The 21,273-nt window shown below is 37.5% G+C and overlaps 1 protein-coding gene across 2 annotated transcripts in view; it reads right to left on the reverse strand.

Moving 5' to 3' along the window:
• The window catches only part of SCN2A (sodium voltage-gated channel alpha subunit 2), a 137,628-nt gene that overhangs the window by 57,408 nt on the left and 58,947 nt on the right, over positions 1–21,273 (reverse strand). For both annotated transcript variants that reach the window (XM_061436464.1, XM_061436454.1), the window contains exons 4-11: positions 15,857–15,946; positions 14,945–15,073; positions 14,284–14,375; positions 13,128–13,400; positions 8,080–8,143; positions 6,417–6,558; positions 6,070–6,276; positions 3,687–3,974 (exon numbers count right to left, since the gene is read on the reverse strand). In XM_061436464.1, the coding sequence (XP_061292448.1) occupies positions 3,687–3,974; positions 6,070–6,276; positions 6,417–6,558; positions 8,080–8,143; positions 13,128–13,400; positions 14,284–14,375; positions 14,945–15,073; positions 15,857–15,946 (1,285 nt within the window). The remainder of the gene's footprint in view (positions 1–3,686; positions 3,975–6,069; positions 6,277–6,416; positions 6,559–8,079; positions 8,144–13,127; positions 13,401–14,283; positions 14,376–14,944; positions 15,074–15,856; positions 15,947–21,273) is intronic.

A 21,273-nucleotide genomic window follows, 5' to 3' on the forward strand; every position in this document is an offset into this window, starting at 1 on the left:
TATTGTTCTCCATGTGTTAGCCTCAACTTCCACTGCTTATATTAATTACATAAATCTATAGCAATAAATATGCAGGTCAGGAAGCAACAGTTAGAACTGGACATGGAACAACAGACTGGTTCCCAATAGGAAAAGGAGTACGTCAAGGCTGTATATTGTCACCCTGCTTATTTAACTTCTATGCAGAGTACATCATGAGAAATGCTGGGCTGGAGGAAGCACAAGCTGGAATCAAGATTGCAGGGAGAAATATCAATAACCTCAGATATGCAGATGATACCACCCTAATAGCAGAAAGTGAAGAGGAACTAAAAAGCCTCTTGATGAAAGTGAAAGAGGAGAGTGAAAAAGTTGGCTTAAAGCTCATTCAGAAAACATTCAGAAAACTACAATCATGGCATCTGGTCCCATCACTACATGGGAAATAGATGCGGAAACAGTGGAAACAGTGTCAGACTTTATTTTTGGGGGCTCCAAAATCACTGCAGATGGTGACTGCAGCCATGAAATTAAAAGACACTTACTCCTTGGAAGGACAGTTATGACCAACCTAGATAGCATATTCAAAAGCAGAGACGTTACTTTGCCAACAGAGGTCTGTCTAGTCAAGGCTATGGTTTTTCCAGTGGTCATGTATGGATGTGAGAGTTGGACTGTGAAGAAAGCTGAGCGCTGAAGAATTGATGCTTTTTAACTGTGGTGTTGGAGAAGATTCTTGAGAGTCCCTTGGACTGCAAGGAGATCCAACCAGTCCATCCTAAAGAGGATCAGTCCTGGGTGTTCACTGGAAGGACTGATGCTGAAGCTGAAACTCCAGTACTTTGGCCACCTCATGTGAAGAGTTGACTCACTGGAAATTACCCTGATGCTGGGAGGGATTGGGGACAGGAGGAGAAGGGGACGACAGAGGATGAGATGGCTGGATGACATCACCGACTCGATGGACGTGAGTCTGAGTGAACTCAGGGAGTTGGTGATGGACAGGGAGGCCTGGCGTGCTGTGATTCATGGGGTCGCAAAGAGTCGGACACGACTGAGCGACTGAACTGAACTGAACTGAACTGATAGCAATCAAATGTCCTGTTAGAAATAGAGGATGGATGGACAGTAAGAAAACAATCTGCCATAATAAGTGGTCTTTGGTTTATCATAAATACAGAGGGAAATAATAACTTTAGAAGGCCTACAGTATCTTATAAAAGCTTTAAAAATAAAATATCCAGATTGTCTTGAGCCGTGGTTAGAAACTGCACTCTTGACTTCCTTCTTTCCCCTATCCTCAATAAGAAGTCTTAAGAAGTCTAAAAAGTATTTCATACAATCCACCTGCTCTGAGGAAATTATAATCCAGTGGTAAAAGTATATATTTTTTTCAATATGAAAATATCAATGGTTACCAATACAATTGCCTATCATATCCCTATAAAACAATACTTTTTAAAATACATTTGGGCCTTGTGCCCTTGCAAAACCTAGCAAAAGCTATGGACCCTTCACCACTGTACCCAGGCTCACTATTTTCAGTATTACTTACAGGGTCTTGCAAAGTGAAATTAGTATGACTTCAGCAACCCTCCCTTTTCCCCCCTCCTTTTCTCTCTGTCTCTTTGTATCTTCATTGCCCTCTCCATGTTCTTAATTAGTTGCTTGACTACTTATTTATCAGATAAAAATCTTCAGTTCTATTTTTATACAAATACCACTTCAGAAACAGATATCCATTTGAGCCAGATATTACGTGTTGTATAAGTCAGTCATCACCTATGATACTCAGCTAGTTAGGAAGCAGAAGTTTTAAGAAGACGGTATGGGGAAAATGTTACGTCTTTGGACAACATGTACAGAAAAAAGTGGGCTAGAACCTAACATCTTCAGACTTTACTATTCTGCCTAGAATTAGTTCTATTGGAGTCAAAAGAAAGCATACTGGGGTGACTCTCTGTGGTATCTGGTATCTGGTTTGCAGTTTCAAATTTTGGTAGTTTTTCCCCAGCTAACTTATTTCCCTTATTTTTTTCCTTCTCTCCTTTCCCTCTTCCCTTCCTTCAAAACAAGCAATACTCAAAGGGAGATTTGATTTTCTTTACATTCACATTTATTGAGATTCATGTCTCTCCTAGTGGAATCAGTGATTATGACGACAACATGAACAAGGGTGAGTAAATGCCGGTACTTATTTTAAAATAGATTCTACTTCAAATTTGAATTCAGCTGCACTAATCCTTTCATGTAGCATATCTCATAATGTTACCTAGACTTAGAGTGAATTAGGCTGACCTATAAAAATCATATACATATTAAACATAAGGTTATGTGAGACTGTGGATACAAAGAACATATCCTCGGATTCATTTTGATATTTGGCAAAACTAATACAATTATGTAAGTTTAAAAATAAAATAAAATTAAAAAAATAAATAAATATACATATCTTTTAAAAGAAATCAAATTGTAAATTTTCTCATCAGTTTCTTAAGAATTTTTTAAAAATATTCTTTCTAGTCAGCCTAATACAGCAGAAAGTTCAAGGGTTTCAATGTCAGGCCAACTGTGAATGCCACTTCAATCTTTAATAACTATATGGCATATAGTTTAATAATTATATGACATTGGGCAATTATTTAACTTGACTAGCCTAAAAAGTAGTGAAAACAGTCATATTCAGGGTTGTTAACATTAATTCTGGCAGAAGAAGAAGAATGCTAAACACAAAACAGGCACTCAACAAAGAATACCACCCCTCCCCTTGTCTTCACATTTGCAGGTTGGGGATGAGGATGTTGGTACCCCCTAGGGCTGCAGTGAGTGGCCTCAGTAAGTTTATACTGTAAGAAGCAACGCACCATGTACGTGTTAGCCATTATCATTGCTGTCGGTGTTCAAACTGTTACTGTTAATTGCATGGACATGAAGTTTTTCAGTACCGAAAACCTGTAATTCTTTTGATAATTTTAAAAACAATTAATGATCCTAAAGTTCAAAGTTGCAGCAGCTGGTGCTGGTAGATAAGCCAGAAGCATCTGGATAACATTTTCTGCACTATATAAGTCAACGTATTATTTTCACTCAAGTCTCCTTAAACATGAGACACAGGCAATCAAGTGCAATTAAACACAACTGTTTATTTAGTATCCTAGATCTTCCTCAGTCTGCATCTACCTAAAATTTTTGATGACGCTTTTAGAAAAATGATGCTCCGGTTTCCCCTGAAACAAGAACACAAAGAATACATTCCTCATATGAAGTTGGCAGGTGGATGGGAACAACTGCACAGATGGTCTGAGAGAATCCACTCTTCAGTTCTAGGAAGCTGCCACTCAGAAAACTGGCAGTTCATTGGGTCCTGGCACCACAGCTAAGAAGGGATGAGAGCCATCTGCTGATTATTCCTCAGGTGGAAAATTGCCCTGAGATGCTTACCAGTCTTTAGAGAAATCTCAAAATCACAAGCCTTCCCAAGTGCAGTGGGATCTATGCTCTAAAAATGCTTTCCTGGAATTCCAAAAAGTTGTAAAACTCACAAATTCCTTGAGGTGATAACCAAAACTTATTCATCCATCATTACCATTCTGAAAGTATCATGTCATCAAAGAGGAAGGCAGTTTTATCTCTAACCAAATTCTGGCATATTTTAAATACATGTGTTTGCTATAACAAATGCAATTTATATAATATAATATGTTTACCTGATGTGGAGAGGAAAACCTCTTTTCATATGTCAGCCTGCTTCCTTCCAAAGAAAACCGGAAACCTTTTCTTCTTATGCTGTCTTCAGATTCAGATTTGCGGACTCCATCTTCCTTTTCTTCTTCTCCAGACTGTTCTTTCTGTTTCTTCTTCTTCCTTCTGTTTTTCAGCTCTTTTTCACTCTTGGAGCTCAATTTTGATGCTACTGAAGAACTCTCTGAGAAAACCCCGATCCCACCAGCACCGCTGAACTCTCTTGATTCAGCCGAAGCTGCTGCAGCTGCTGCCTAGAAGGGTCCAAAGGAAATGGCAGTTGCATATGAACTTTGAAAAACTCTGTCCATGTTACTGCTTCACTTATCTTTGGTATCATGAATGTGTGATTTTAAAAAACGATTCTCCGTTCTAGTATGTATTTTGGAAACAGCTCATGTATTGTCACTGTCGGGCTTCCCAGATAGTCCTAGCGGTAAAATTCCCACCTACCAGTGTAAAAGACACACAGGTTCAGTTCCTGGGGTGGGAAGATCCCCTGGAGGAGGGCATGGCAACCCCCTTCAGCATTCTTGCCTGGAGAATCCTATGGACAGAGGAGCCTAGCAGGCTACAGTCCATCGAGTCGCAAAGAGACAGACATGACTGAAGCGACTTAGCACACACACACATGATCATTAAACCAATTAAAGAATTAAAATTAAGAGAAAAGTGAAAGATGACACATGTGACTTCAAGGGAGATCTTCAAGCCGTGGCTTCACACTACACATTCTAATTATCTAATTAAATGCATAAGACACTCAAATATCATAAAGATTTTTTCTATGATTTAAATACTGTCATAAGAAGCAAATAATTTAAGAACTAAATGTTTCCTGTTTTAACCTGACCTAGCACACTCCCACTTGACAATGACTTTTAGTGCCAGTATAAATATTTAAATTTAATTCAGTCAAGTATTTTGTTTTAATAAACCTTTTATTCTCTTTGACTTAAAATGATTATTTCACTAAGAAATGCACAATGAAAACAAATTAGAGACTGTATATAAGAAAACACCCGATCATGGCATCTGAGTGAATTTATAAATTACAACAGTACAAATTATTAGAAAGATAAAGTGCTCAATATTGTTGCTGCTATTCCAGTATAATTTTATTTATCTGATCATTATTACATATTAGGATGCTCAGTGTTAAAAGGGAGCTGTACTCTACATTCAATAAAAACGAACATAGGCGATTGGATTAACAACATTAAGGCAAGCACATATAACTATAGAAATTATTTTGAAACTTCATCAAGTCCAAATTATATGATTTACAGGGTAGTGGGCACAGAATGTAATGATTTAGCATGTTTATGGACCAGTGTTTTCTTTACGCAATCCACAAACTTGCATTTGAATTCTTCAAATAGAAAATAAATAGGTCTTTGTCTTTTTTTCCAGACTCTATAAAATAATCTTCTCAGTTTGACCCGGGTTTTCTGACCTTTCCCACCTCTAGTGACACTAACGAAGAAGCAACCAGAACTGAATTCTGCTTCCCCGGAAGATTAAGAAACTAGTTCAGTTGAAGGCATGTAGGTATAATTACTTTGTGAGCTTGAGTGAATGAAGGGTTACAAGAGAGAAAAAAATGCCAATGAACTCATTATAATTTGCCACGTTTGTATGCCATTACTATAGTTAAGTGATCATGTTAGTGGCTCAGTCATGTCTGACTCTTTGCAACTCCATGCATTGTAGGTTGCCAGGCTCCTCTCTCCGTGGGATTCTCCAGGCAAGAAGACAGGAGTGGATAGCCATTCCCTTCTTCAGCATTATCTTCCCAACCCAGGGATCAAATCCATGTCTATGGCATTGCAGGTGGATTCTTTACAGTCTGAACCACCAGGGAAGCCCAAGTAATCATCAAAATAAAAGAATAAGTTTCTAATTACCAAATAGGCTCCTGCTGCTGCTGCTGCTAAGTCGCATCAGTCGTATCCGACTCTGTGCGACCCCATAGATGGTAGCCTACCAGGCTTCCCCGTCCCTGGGATTCTCCAGGCAAGAACACTGGAGTGGGTTGCCATTTCCTTCTCCAATGCATGAAAATGAAAAGTGAAAGTGAAGTCGCTCAGTCGTGTCCGACTCTTAGCGACCCCATGGACTGCAGCCCACCAGGCTCCTCCGTCCATGGGATTTTCTAGGCAAAAGTACTGGAGTGGGGTGCCATTGCCTTCTCCAAATAGGCTCCTAACTAACACGTATTAAACACATATGGCATGTTTCTAATGTCAGTTATCACTGCTGATTTTGTGTGTTTAAATGTCTCTGATCTTGACAGTATGGTCAGAGGATGGAGATAAACACAAAAGGGCTCGATGCTTGCTACCATACCTGAGCTTCTTCTTGTTGCTTTTTAAGCTGTTCAAGCATCTGCTGAAATTCAGCTTCTTTCTGTTCAGCCTCTTCCAGCGTTGCCTGATTCTGTTCTTCATAGGCCATGGCCACCACAGCCAGGATCAAATTTATTAGATAGAAGGAGCCCAAGAAAATGACCAGCACAAAAAATATCATGTATGTTTTCCCAGCAGCACGTAGTGTCTGTAAAAATGGAAGAGATATTTTATCAAATTTTACACAGAATGTTACAAGCATGTACTCTCAGTAATAAAGTATTTTATAGCAGTTCTCTTATCTCAGGAGTTCATGCTTCCCAGAAGAATCATTTTATCTGTTCTCACCAGCTGATAAAGGTTTTCCCAGAAGTCTTGAGTCATGAGACGAAATAAGGACAGGAAAGCCCAGCTAAAGGTGTCAAAGCTTGTGTAGCCATAGTTGGGGTTTCGACCAGCCTTCACACAGATGTATCCTTCTGGACACTGGCTGTGATTAGGTGAAAAGAAAGAGGGGACATCAGCCACTGAAAGTTGGATGGCTGGCTTTCCTGTTTTTATAGACCCTGATGTCTATTTTACGCAACACAAGAAAAAGCAGAGTGTTCTCACTTTACTCAGTGCTGAGTCCAGGACTAAGGGGACTGATTTACATAACAACAGGATCTGCTAAGTCTATTTGTGGATTTCTCTGTGATTTATGATTGCCATTATTATATTTATCATGTCTCCCTATAAGAGCAATCATATTATGATTACTATCTTCTGATATTTGTGAAGATGAACAGAAAAATAAGTCTGCAGGGAAAAATTTGATTTTCACTGAAGATACCTAAAGGCAGAAGTGTGTTGAGTGTGGAGGTAGGAAAGCGGGGTAAGAAAAAGATCGGGGGGGTACATACCAAGAAGAGTGAATGAGTCTGCAGAGTGAACATCTCACAGCATGACCTTAATGATTGAGCTGACCTGGACTCAACATTGTGCTTGACACTCTGGGCTGTGTGATCTTGGGCAAGTTGCTGGTTTGGGACACCTTGTATGTAAGAAAAGGCTAATAACACAACCTGCCTCCAAACTTACAATCACTGAATAAGGCATCGTATGTAAAACACTCAGTACAGTACAGAGAAGAGTTAAAATCAGTCTGTGTTACTTATCATTAAGATCTGGAGATAAACGCAGCACAACATCATATGAGCCAAATGCAAAGCTTGTTACAGTTGGGGATTCTGCTACAGGTACTAGTTACTAATGTCCACAATAGCACCTTCCTCAGAAAGAACATCAGCCTTCCATTTATGATTCTAAAATCTTGTAAATACAAAAAGAACTATTTCTCTGAATTTTCCTCCTAGCTTTAGCTCCAGGGAAAATGCTTCTTAAAAACAAGCATTCACATAATGCGAGTTATGATAATTAAAAGTACTTAGAGAATGCTGTAATAGCTATACATTCATTAATCCATTTAATTCTCACAGCCACCTTATAATTTATTCCCACTTATCCCATGGGGAAATCAGGGCAAGGAAAGGTGACATTATATGGTGAAGTTTGGGTTTGAATTTGTGTAAACTCTCCGGTCTATGCTCTTAACCATTTTGCTAAAATATGCTAAATGCGTACTCACCACAGATCAGATACTGACATTATCTTCAGATATATTTTATGCCATGGAGACCACATTAGTATATATAGAATATCACACTTACAAAAGAACATGGTTATGAATTCTATTAATTTGAGCTTTTTATGTATATGTATTGTTTTTCTTTCTATTTTCCATTGAACTAATTTGGAAGATTAGCTGTGACCTAGTATGGAGAAATAATTGCTGCCTGAGTGTGTGAAGGAGGTGAGAATCCACACTTATCCCAGCTATTTTGAGTCAGCGTGAAGTGGAATTTATGGAGGGCTTTGAATGAGGAGCAGGTGGGGGCAGGGTGGGCAGGAAGTGGCAGGTTAAGGCCTATGGAGCAGTGTAGACTGAGGCTCGACACAAAACAGCACTTACCCTGCATCAGAGCTGTTGCCACAAAGCAGAGCATCATTTTGCCCTTCCAAAAAATAAAAGTGACCTATTTAAAAGAGCAAAGAATAGAAAGAATCATTTTGAAGAACCTTCAAAACACTTCAGCCACTGTGTCTGGGTAATAAAGCTTACATTTTTTTAAAAGCATAATAAAATTGATAAAATAATAAATATGTATATGAAGTGAAGTGAAAGTCACTCGTGTCTGACTCTGAGACCCCATGGACTATACAGTCTATGGAATCCTCCAGGTCAGAATACTGGAGTGGGTAGCCTTTCTCTTCTCCAGGGGATCTTCCCAACCCAGAGATCTAACCCAGGTCTCCTGCATTGCAGGTGGATTCTTTACCAGCTGAGCCACCAGGGAAGCCCAAATATGTATATAGCTAAATGAAAATAATAACTGATACTATACAAATATCACAAACATTTTTGATTAAACAAATGTTTAGAAAATCTGTTAAAAAATAAATTTTTGTAAGATGTAACTATTATAGCATTCCTTATCAGTTTTATTGCAAATATAAACTCAAATCACTTAAGTAAGTGTTAGTCTCTTAGTCATGTCCAGCTCTTTGCGACCCCATGGACTGTGGCCCGCCAGGCTCCTCTGTCCATGGAATTTTCCAGGCAAGAATACTGGAGTGCTATTCCTTTCTCCAGCAGATCTTTCTAACCCAGTGATCGAACCCAGGTGAGATAATTAAAAAATAATTGTCAAACTGATATTTTTTACTTGGCACAGAAAGTGAGAGAAAGAAAAGCCTTGTTGCTTCTAAATGCTGCCATGAAATAACATTTTACTCTACAAATACATTTTGTCAAAATGGATTCAGACATGTTTTTCCCGCCACTTTTAACTTAGGTTCTTGTGAAAAGCGGGCTTAGTTGTTTGCCCTTTCCATGATGCTATAAATAAGTGTTTTGTTTTGAGTTTTGGCTTAATTATTGTCTTTCAAGATAAACTTGTCCCTTTGGAGATAAAGATTTTCTAAGTATACCTAGTTTTTATTCTTAAGGAATACCTTCTACATGACGCTAATAAGTTGCAAAGAATATCTCAGGAAACAGACAAATGCATAAACATACATATTTACATATTCACATACAAAAACACACAGACATAAACACATTTAAACACACACACATACCCCTCACAAATTGTTTTTTTTTAGTTTTCAGAAATACTTAGAGTCTATATTCAAAGAATATCTTAATTTATTACGTAGGTCAATCTGAGTCATAATTTTATGAAAAAAATTAGATCATTACCTCATAACATATATCAAAAAATAATTCTAAAGATTTAGAAACAAGTCCATTAATATAAAAATATGAAGAATTTCTATAATGTAGAATATATGAGGCTGTTTTATATGTAGAATATCTAGGTGAAAATTTGTATTATCTCTGAATCCAGAGGCATTTATAAACTTAAATATGGGGGAAAAAACCCCACAAATTTGATGACTTGATTGCCTAAAAATCAAAATCTTTTAGGCATCAAAAACAATGAGAAGAAAAACAAGCTATAGAATACATTTGCAAAAAAAAAGACAAAAGGTTAATATACTTGATAAATTATAGAATTCTTATGAATTTCCCAAAATATACTATCATTTCATAGAATGAGTAAAAATACCAACAGATAATTCATATTGTATAAAATATATTAATTGCTAATGCTACTGATAAACATAAATTCTACCACATTAATAATTAAAAAGAAAATATACTTTTCTCTCTACCATACAGTAACAGTTAATATTAATGGGAATTCAGTAAGGTCGACACTGCTATAGGAGTTATATAGTTTGATCTCTCTAGAGCGGAATTTGAGACTATGCCTCTCCAGCCATCTTTCATGCAAAGATGGGCACATAAAAGACAGAAATGGTATGGACCTAACAGAAGCAGAAGATATTAGGAAGAGGTGGCAACAATACACAGAAGAACTATACAAAAAAAAGATCTTCATGACCAGATAAGCATGATGGTGTGATCACTCATCTAGAGCCAGACATCCTGGAATGTGAAGTCAAGTGGGCCTTAGGAAGCATCACTACAAACAAAGCTAGTGGTGAACTATTTCAAATCCTAAAAGATGATGCTATTAAAGTGCTGCACTCAACATGCCAGCAAATTTGGAAAACTCAGCAGTGGCCACAGGACTGGAAGTGGTCAGTTTTCATTTCAATCCCAAAGAAAGGCAATGCCAAAGATTGTTCAAACTACCACACAATCACACATGCTAACAATGTAGTGCTCAAAATTCTCTAAGCCAGGCTTCAACAGTACGTGAATCGTGAACTTCCAGATTTTCAAGCTGGTTTTAGAAAAGGCAGAGGAACCAGAGATCAAATTGCCAACATCTGTTGGATTACTGAAAAATCAAGAGAATACCGGAAAAACATTTACTTCTGCTTTATTGACTATGCCAAAGCCTTTGACTGTGTGGATCACAGCAAACTGGAAAATTTTTAAAGAGGTGGGAATACCAGACCACCTGACCTGCTTCCTGAGAAATCTGTATGCAGGTCAGGAAGCAAGAGTTAGAACTGAACATGTATCTACAGACTGGTTGTTGCTGGGAAAGGAGTATGTCAACACTGCATATTGTCACCCTGCTTATTTAACTTAATGCAGAGTACATCATGCAAAATGCCAGGCTAGATGAAGCATAACCTGGAATTAAGACTGCCAGGAGAAATATCAGTAACCTCAGATATGCAGATGACACCACTCTTATGGCAGAAAGAGAACTAAAGATCTTCTTGATGAAAGGGAAAGAGGAGAGTGAAAAAGTTGACTTTAAAATTCAACATTCAGAAAACGAAGATCATGGCATACAGTCCCATCACTTCATGGCAATAGATGGGGAAACAATGGAAACAGTGACAGACTTTATTTTGGGGGGCTCCAGAATCACTGTAGATGGTGACTGCAGCCATGAAATTAAAAGACCCTTGCTCCTTGGGAGAAAAGTTATGACCAAACTAGATAGCATATTACAAAGCAGAGACATTACTTCGTCAGCAAAGGTCCATCTAGTCAAACCTATGGCTTTTCCAGTAGTCATTTATGGATGTGAGAGTTGTACTATAAAGAAAGCTGAGCACCAAAGAATTGATGCTTTTGAACTGTGGTGTTGAAGAAGACTCTTGAGAGTCCCTTGGACAGCAAGGAGATTCAATGAGTCCATCCTAAAGAAAATCAGTCCTGAATATTCATTGGAAGGACTGATGCTGAAGCTGAAACTCCAATACTTTGGCCACCTGATGAGAAGAACTGACTCATTAGAAAAGATCCTGATGCTGGGAAAGATTGAAGGCATGAGGAGAAGGGGACGACAGAGGATGAGATGGTTGGATGGCATCACCTACTCGATGGACATGAGTTTGAGCAAGCTGCAGGAGCTGGTGATGGACAGGGAAGCCTGGCATGCTGCAGTCCATGTGGTCGCAATGCGTCGGACCCCCACTGAGTGACTGAACTGAACTGAACTAAGCCTTAATATGGTCAAACTCTTTAACATTCCAAAATTCTATTGGTATAAATCTATCTGAAAGAAACAATCAGAAATACATGAAAATTTATGTGCAAAGATTGTCACTATGCTGCTATTATAATATTAATAAATAGGAAAGCCCATAAACAATTAAAGTATTTGTTTTATTTATTCACTTAGCCAGTGAACCTTAATCTCTCCAGTATAAATCTTCATACCAATACTAACTCTTAAAACATTAATATAATGTGGGAAATGATAAATTTTCATATAGTTCTAAAAGTCATGAAAGATACCTCAGACTAAGCATCCCTGTGGAATACTGATAATCAAGAGACCAATGGAAGTTGGCTAGTTAATTGTATACCAAGAATGAGGAAGTTGGACATTCCAATGACAGAGGGGCTGCCTTCAATAAGAAATTATACGGAAGTACGTGTGTGTGTTTAGTTGCTAAGTCATGTCTGACTCTAGACTCCATGGACTGTAGCCTGCCAGGCTACTCTGTCCATGGGATTTCCCAGGCAAGAATACTGGAGGGGGTTGCCATTTTATTCTCCAGGGGATCTTCCCAACCCAGGGATCAAACCCACATCTCCTTCATTGGAAGGTAGATTCTTTATTGCTAAACTACCAGGGAAGCCCTATACTGAAGTATATCATTACTATGTTTTTAAGTCCATGTTTAAAATAAAATCAAACAATTCTAATACAATGATTGATACCAAAGAGATAAGCTGGAATGAAAATATTATAAAGGTAGGTTTTGAGTTTATACTTTCTCATTAATAAGTGATGCTGGACTAAGGCTGCTTAACTTAACTTTCTGATGAATACACAAATTCAGATTTCATCTTGATTTTTATACTCCCGGATATATCATAAGTGCTCAGTACATACATTGAGTTAAATTCCTCAGTCTTCTTAGCGATCCATTTCAGTAACATACACTGAATACTTAAAATTACTGATTTATTTATTAAGATGACTGAAAACTCTTGATCAATGTCTTTCAAATAAATATTTTTGTTTATGCAGATTATATTGTATTGCTTTCAAGACTCATTGGGGGAAAGAATATGTCTTCAAATGGTAACTTTTATCATGTTGATCAAAAGATAAGGAAAAAGGAGTAAGGTATTATTTGATTTCTGTATCACATATATTGCACATATGTGTGCTCAGTTGCTTCAGTCATGCCTGACTCTTTGCAACCCCGTGGACTGTAGCCCACCAGGCTCCTCTGTCCATGGGATTCTCCGGGGAAGAATACTAGAGTGGGTTACCATGCTCTCCTCTGGGGGATCTTCCCAATCCAGGAATCAAACCCGTATCTCCTGCATTGCAGGCAGATTCTCCACCACTGAGCCACCAGGGGACTTCCCATCACATATATTAAGTTATCTTAAACTGGTCTAACTAATTTGGTTCACATCAAAATTGAGACAATTTTCACTATATATACTTTTTTTTTAATATTTAAAGGACTAAACAGCTTAATGGTTAAAAGAGTATATCTTACTTTTATCTTCAATATATTCATCCCAATTAAACATGCTCACTGTCCTATTGAAAGTGGTACCGTTCCCATCCAATGAGTTATTAAAGAAGGAAGTGATGTTTAGTTCAAAGGAAGAATTATCTGGGGGCCATTGCAAACATTTGTTTCGCAGGTTGCCCATAAACAGCTGTAATCCTATTAGTGCAAACACGCTCAGGCAGAACACAGTCAGGATCATTACATCTGAGAGCTTCTTCACCGACTGGATTAGGGCCCCCACGATGGTCTTCAGGCCTACAAATAAAATCAAAGGAAGGAATTTAAGTATACTATTCAACAGCTATGTTAGAGAGAAAAACATCAGGAGCTTGTCCTGGAAAATAAAGATGTCATGCAGAATGCCAACAATATTAGTTTAATGTTTGTGACTGAATAACACTTTCATGAAAAGCCCGCTAGCTGGTGAAAATGAATGAAAGCAGAATTTGTATTTTCATTAGAGAACTGTGAATGGAAACAAACCAAAAGTGTATTTCCAAATACTCCTCAGAGCAAAAGAAATGGTTTTGATATTCATGCTTAAACATCAACCTTGTATAAAGACTTTGCTTTTATTTGCAGATGTCTTACTCCCTAACCTCTCACTGGTTTTAGAAAAATCTGTATGAATAATATAGTAAGAAAATTTGAAGTCACTGAATTATGAGGTTATATATTGGTAAATTCTATCAGCTTGAGAATGGGTTAAAAAAGGAAGACATCTGAAAACTGAGTCCCATGCAGCACTCATGCTATCTCTCGCTCTTTTATTTATTTGAAGTTAACATAATTACCAATTTTAGACCTAACTGGTCAAATTTGCATCAGTTGGAATGCCTCATAGTTTAGCTTCTATGCGGAAAGCTTGATGTTACAGGACGCAAACCATGTAGCCTGTTACTGCAAATGCCTCATGCAAAAACTTGTTAAACTCAAAGGCTGATTTAGAACTGATCATTTTAAAGAAAACAACTAGTAAAAGCAAAGAATCAAATCCATCCAAAACATGGTGTATTGATTCTTGCTTTTTTTAAAAAACATTTGCAATAAGTGAAAAGCAGCAAGGCTTACGCACAAAAGCTGTGATTGTACCACTAATGCTGCTGAAGTCAGCCTCGGTGTTTAACCTAGCTCTCACCTGGAATGACTGAAATTGTTTTCAAAGCTCGGAGAACTCTGAAGGTTCTCAACGCTGAGACATTGCCCAGGTCCACAAACTCTGTCACATATCTGTAATAGGGAGTTCACACACAAACACAATAACAGAACACAAGAAACAGTTGGAGATATAAGGGGCCTACCACCTTATACCAGTTTCTTCTTACCTGGAATTACAGAAATAGTTTTCAAAGCTCTCAAGACTCTGAAAGTTCGAAGAGCTGAAACATTGCCTAGGTTTACAAATTCTGTTACATACCTGTAGAATTAAATCAGAGTTATTCAGAATTTAGGGAAATCTAAGTTGGTCTTTCAACAAGACCTTTTCAACTTCAATGAGTGTTGCCATCATATTTTCCAATTAAGAGGGAAATGGCATTGTTGTTGATCATAATCTCTATTACTTGGGAAATATTTTATTGCTTTATACCACTAATTGAAATCAAAGCCACGTAATTTACTATGATAGTCCCTAACTTCTCCAAAGTGCATAATTTGATTGGAAGGAAAAATATCCTAAATTCACAGGATAACCAAGAAACATGCTTGATCTGTTAAGGGAAGCCACCAAGGAGAAATACAGTATAGACTTCCACTAATGATTTAGTCTTCCTGGACAGAAAATGTATTAAGGTACTTACGCAAAAGTAATGACTGTGAAATCCAACCAATTCCATGGGTCCCGTAGAAATGTGAAATCTTCTAAACAAAAGCCCCTTGCAAGTATTTTTATAAGTGATTCAAAAGTATAAATTCCTGTAAAGGTGTACCTGAGAGAAAATAGCCAAGCCCACATTAAAGATCCTGAAGGTAATTTACATGTAAATATACTAAAGGAGAAAAGCAACAAATAAAAATTAGAGGGTTCTATATAGGTCTATATTGGTCTTCCCATGATTTAGACCATAGGTAGGGCTTAAGGAAAAAAAAAAAGAAACATTACATACTGAAAGACATTCTCATTGACTAAATATGAGTATTGTACTTGCTTATATTAATTAATTTGAAGGTTCAAATAACATGATTCTATACATATTAAATGAAATACACTGGTTTTGGTCCAATTTAAGCAAGTAGTTATTAATACAAAAATAAATGAAGACTTTTTTGTTTAATAAAGTGGGCATCATTATGAGCCATGAAATATAAACTAATAAATCATATAAAAGTGATAGCTATGAGGAAAAGAACATACAAACTATGTATAAATTTATCATCAGATACTAGTAATCACTGATGATCTTGAAAAGAGTGTGAGACTCACGAGGAAGATAAAGGGCTATACATATTGGCAGTCAAATCAGTGCAGTAATCTGAGTGAGCCAGGCTATACATATTGGCAGTCAAATCAGTGCAGCAACTGAATGAGCCAGGGCAAGCTTTGTACTACAGAAAATCAGTGGTTGAAATGAACTTGAGTCACTGTGTAACTGGTTTGGAGTAGCCAGTACAATTTGCTGAAGAAACTGATGAGGTGTCAAGATGATAGAAGCACAACTCAAAACATAAAGGGACAACAATATTGCAAGATTTTTAAAAAATCTTCTACTTACTCCACATTCTTTGTCCAGTCTGGAGGGTTACTCATGGTCATAAATACACAGTTGGTAAGAATAGTGCACATAATGAGCACATTGAATAAAGTAGAAGAATACCGTCAAGGAAGACAAAGGTCCATGTCAACTTTCACTTTCATATACCGTTATGTCTTTTAGCATTGTGAAGTTTAGAACTTTTATGACCTTATGATCTTATTATTGAGCATGCTTTTTCCATTTCCGTAATTTTAGCAACTCCATACTCAAGTCACGTCAGGCCAAGCCATAAACTATTTTGAGGCTATTTATGTCATTTTCAGAGAAGGCAATGGCACCCCACTCTAGTACTCTTGCCTGGAAAATCCCATGGATGGAGGAGCCTGGTGGGCTGCAGTCCATGGGGTCGCTAGGGGTTGGACACGACTGAGCGACTTCACTTTCACTTTTCACTTTCATGCATTGGAGAAGGAAACGGCAACCCACTCCAGTGTTCTTGCCTGGAGAATCCCAGGGACGCAGGAGCCTGGTGGGCTGCCATCTATGGGGTCGCACAGAGTCAGACACGACTGAAGCGACTTAGCAGCAGCATGTCATTTTAGTATTGAAAAAGATTAAACACACAAAAAATTAGTGCACTGGTAAATAATTCATCAGTTTGTTTTTCTTTAAAGACTCAACAACTAAAGTGCAAGCTCAGCACATATGAAGACTCTGACAAAAATTCAAAAGGAGATTTCAAGTAACAGTCGTTCCTCATTATCTGTGGGGGATTAATTCCAGGACCCACAGTAGATACCAGAATCCAAGGATGCTCAGATCTCATAAGGCCCCTCTGTCTCCATGGGTTCTGTCTCCTCAGATTCAAACCATGGATCTTGAACACTGTACACCATCTACTATTGATTAAATCTGTAGATATAGAACCCACAGATACAAAACCTGCAGATGGGGAGGGCCAACTGTAACTGAATGTATTATAATCCATCTGAAGGATAACCTGGTTGGAATATTCTTAATAAAATTCTAGGTGGAGTATATAATACACAGTGATTGATCATTAAATTCCAGATAGTAAAAAAAAGATGACTGGTGTTAGTACTGGCGTTTCGTGGGTTTGCAACTGCGGCCAAATTACTAATTTTTTTCCCTAAGCCTTGGTTCATTTTGCTACACTACAGAAAAAGAAAAAGCATTTCATAGGATTGCTGTCAGGATCAAATTAGTTAAAATATATTAAATCTCTTGCAACTTAATGTGCCTTATATGGTAGATAATCAATAAATTACTTTCCTAATTTCCTAAATCATAGAGAACACTACTTACGACAAATATCTGGTTTTTCTCATTCTACCCCACTTTGCCCATGTGTATAGAGATAGCCAATGCCCTTCACCCTCCCTTGTGTTGAAAAACAGCAACAAAAAAATTCTTTAAGAGAACATTCAGTAGTCAAATATTTGAAATAACTTTCTTTCATAGTTAATAAAGAGCACAAGAGGGATTCAGTTGTAGTTTTGTAAAACAAGAGCTTTATCAAGGTACATTTAGAAAACTGATAAAAATTCCAGAATGAATAAATGCTATCAATGTCCCTTTTCACTCTACTTTTAATCATAAATCTTCATATTACTTACACATAGCAAAATATCAGCATGATTTTAAGTGCAGTTAAATAGAACAGCGTTTTGTTGCCAATGTGTTGTGTTATGTATTGTATTAATCTATAAAAGAAGTTTCTTTGCACCTTCAACTGACTTTAGTCAAAGCAGTCACTGATTTTTCATTTTGACTGGCAGTGATGCAGGGCACATGCTTAATTCTCAGCTTGTTCAAGTGCGTTCACATGAAAACACTCATAAGTGAATGATGCAGATCAGCCACGTGAGGGCACTACAGCCTAGAGAACACAGAAAAACACCAGTTCAAAGAAGAAATACTTTTCCTTTCTTGCTAAACAGAAACAAAAAAATAAGATAAATTTAAAGATGACTTCATCATTAGTATATAAAACTAGCGGATCCTGTGTCTGTTAGGTTGCTGGCCCTACTGCAGGGGGCGGCGGCGGATGAGATGGCTAGATAGCACCACTGACTCAACGCACCCGAATTTGAGCAAATTCCAGGAGATAGTGGACGGCAGAGGAGCCTGGAAGGCTACAGTCCATGAGGTCACAAAGAGCTGAACATGACTTAGCGACTGAACAATAACAACCTACTGTAGAAAACAACCCCTTGGCAGATTGGCATCATTCAAAATACATAGTTCCCAGCCTCAAACATGCTCAACACATTCTTAATATTTCTCCACTTCACTGTCCCCACTGCTCTGCAAAGATAATTCTGAATATTCTCCACTCTTCTTTGATCTCCAGTCTTCTTCCTTTGCTACCCATTTCAAACTCATGACCTGATTTCCTATTTTATTGAGAGAAGAGATAGCATCAGAAGGTCATATCTTTACTTCCTAACCCCAAATTGACAAACTCTCTGTATTGAGATTCTTTCCCCCTTCCCATTTCAATGGAGGGAGTTGTCAACCCCTCTACCCAAACTCTGGACACCTTCCACCTTTCCAGAACACTTCAGCAATCTCTTATCACTTTCTTCTCTTATCTTTAATATCTCCATTAGTAACTCTATCTACTCTTACAGTCAACACAAACTTGCTTAATTCTCTCTTATCTTTTTGGTATAAAAGAGAATATTGTCCTATAGCCCACAGTCCTCTAACCACTTACAGACTTCTCTTCTCCAATTTCACAGCCAAACTTCTTAGAAGAGATGTTTATCTTTACTTGCCTTCATTTATCTACCACATCCTCAGCCTACCAGTTTTCTTCCCAAATATGACCAACATCTTCATGTTGTGTAACTGAAAACAAAAGGATAATTCTGAGTTCTTATCTGACTTGTTCTCTCAGTAGAGTTTGACCAGCCTGATTCTTCCCCTTTTAACTATGTTCTCTTACTTTTGCTTTCATGAGATACCAATCCTTTGATTTTTTTTATCCTTCATGGGCAACAATTTTTTAATAACCTTTGAAATGTTCTATTTCCCTTTTTAAAAAGGACAGAGGATATCCAAGTCATTTTCCCTCTCTTGATGTATTTATCCTAGTAGAGCTCATTAACACACATAGCTCCAAATACATTTACATACCCACCGATCTCAAGTATTTTTCTCTGGACTAGCCCTCTCTAGCTCAGGGAACTATGTATGGGCTTCCCTGGTGGCTCAGATGGTAAAGCGTCGGCCTGCAACGCGGGAGGCCTGGGTTTGATCCCTGGATCAGGAAGATTCCCTGGAGGAGGAAATGGCAACCCACACCAGCACTCTTGTCTGAAAAATCCCATGGAGGAGCTTGGTAGGCTATAGTTCAGGGGGTCGCAAAGAGTCGGACACGACTGAGCTACTTCACTTTAGCCCTCTCTTCTGAACTCAGTAATCCATATTACCCAATTCCATATTACATCTGCACTTATGTGCACTTATTTCATTGACACTTCAAATTTTTTTGAGTTCTAAAACTAAACTAAACATGTTTTAATCCTATCCCTCATCTCTTCTCAAATACTACTCCTTTGACATCTCTGTATCACAATGTCTCATGATTTAGCCAGGATGAATGTGAGATTTGGTTACCTCATGCGAAGAACTGACTCATTGGAAAAGACCCTGATGCTGGGGAAGATTGAAGGCAGGAGGAGAAGGGGATAACAGAGGATGAGATGGTTGGATGGCATCACCGACTTGATGGACATGAGTCTGAGCAAGCTTTGGGAGTTGGTGATGAACAGGGAAGCCTGGCATGCTGCAGCCATGGGGTTGGAAAGAGGAGGACATGACTGAGAGACTGAACTGACTGATTGACTCAGCCAGGAACCTAGGAGCCATCTTGCATTTTTCTCTTCCCTGAACCTCCACATTCAACTTAACACCAAATATTGTCAATTCTACCTGCTATGCCTGGATTCAGTGCACTTTTCCCACAATCCTCATAACACCACTTAGTCTAGGTATCCATCAAATCTAATGTAAATTACTGTAATTTCACCCAAGCTGTTCTTTCTGAACCCATGCTTGATTCTATTCAATTCTTTCTGTACCCTGTACCAAAATGACCTTTGTAAATCTAATTTGGATCATTTATGATCAACTATATTAACAAAGAGTGGAGAGTCTAGGTCTAATTCTTGTCCACCCTAAGTTCAGCTTCCTTAGTCCTCATTTCACTTTCCCAAGTCTGATATTATCGCAATTGTTTTAGGTCATGGATGAAGCAAGCTCTTTTTCAAGTCAGGATCTTAACAAATGTTACCTCTTTCCCCTGAATATGCTCTTTATCTCACATTAGCCAACTCAAACTTTTCCTCTAGCACTCAGATTAGAAGTTATTTTCAGTAAAACCTGTGCACAATAGCACCTTTCCTGATTAGGTCTATCAGTAATATATCCTTGTCGCACCAGATGCTACTCTTCCAAAGCCTAACTGATTTTTTTCCCACTAGATGGTCAACTGCACGAGGGCCATGTCTATATTGCTCGCCACCACACACCCTTGCCGTTGCGTAGGGTCAGTTGACTACTGAACGATGTTAGTTTGGAACCTTGTTTACTACTAAGTGAAGTACATTTTTCCTTTTTAGTGATATACTTATAAATATGGATCAAAAATACAGCATGAAATTTGTTTCCACATATATCAAGCACACGGGTTTTTACATTTTTTGAAAGAGAGAACACTGGATAAATACAAAGTGGAAATTAAAAGGCTCATGAGATTTATGTCACATAACAGACTGAGCCATGGTTTTATGTCCTTAAAAAATGTACTCCTTATAATGATAAAATTTAAGTATATATAATAAAGTAAAATATATATTATACTTTAATAAATAGAAAGAGTAAATATTACCCAGTAAGTCGAAAGGAATAAATCATTACACTCAAATTAGTGTTTTTCACATTGACTATCAATGAATGACTATTTTTAATTAAAAAAATACATTTAACTTAACGATCCTGACAAATGATCAAAAAGGAAACCAAATAAAACTATTTTTCTTTTAAATAAAATAAGAGATAACTAGAGTCAGATTTTATGCTTTTAGTTTAATAGATAATCTCCAAATAGAGAGTTTCAAAATCCATTACTTTTTAAAATCACTATAAATTTATTTTATCAGTCTCACACCTGGAGTCTCATACCTTTAAGATACCGGGAGTCGGTGAGTGATTGAAATAGTAAGATTTTAGATAGTGATAACAAATATACAAATATGAAAAAAAGTATAGACGTGGTATGGTGATACCATACACTGAAAAAATATAGAAATTCCACGTCAAGGCAGATTTAAAGGGGCCAGAACTAGTAACAAAATGCATATGTTTTTGTTGTTTAGTCATTAAGTTGTGTCCAACTCTTTTGCAAG

The sequence above is a fragment of the Bos javanicus genome, chromosome 2, assembly GCF_032452875.1.
Source record: "Bos javanicus breed banteng chromosome 2, ARS-OSU_banteng_1.0, whole genome shotgun sequence".
NCBI classification, from domain to species: domain Eukaryota; kingdom Metazoa; phylum Chordata; class Mammalia; order Artiodactyla; family Bovidae; genus Bos; species Bos javanicus.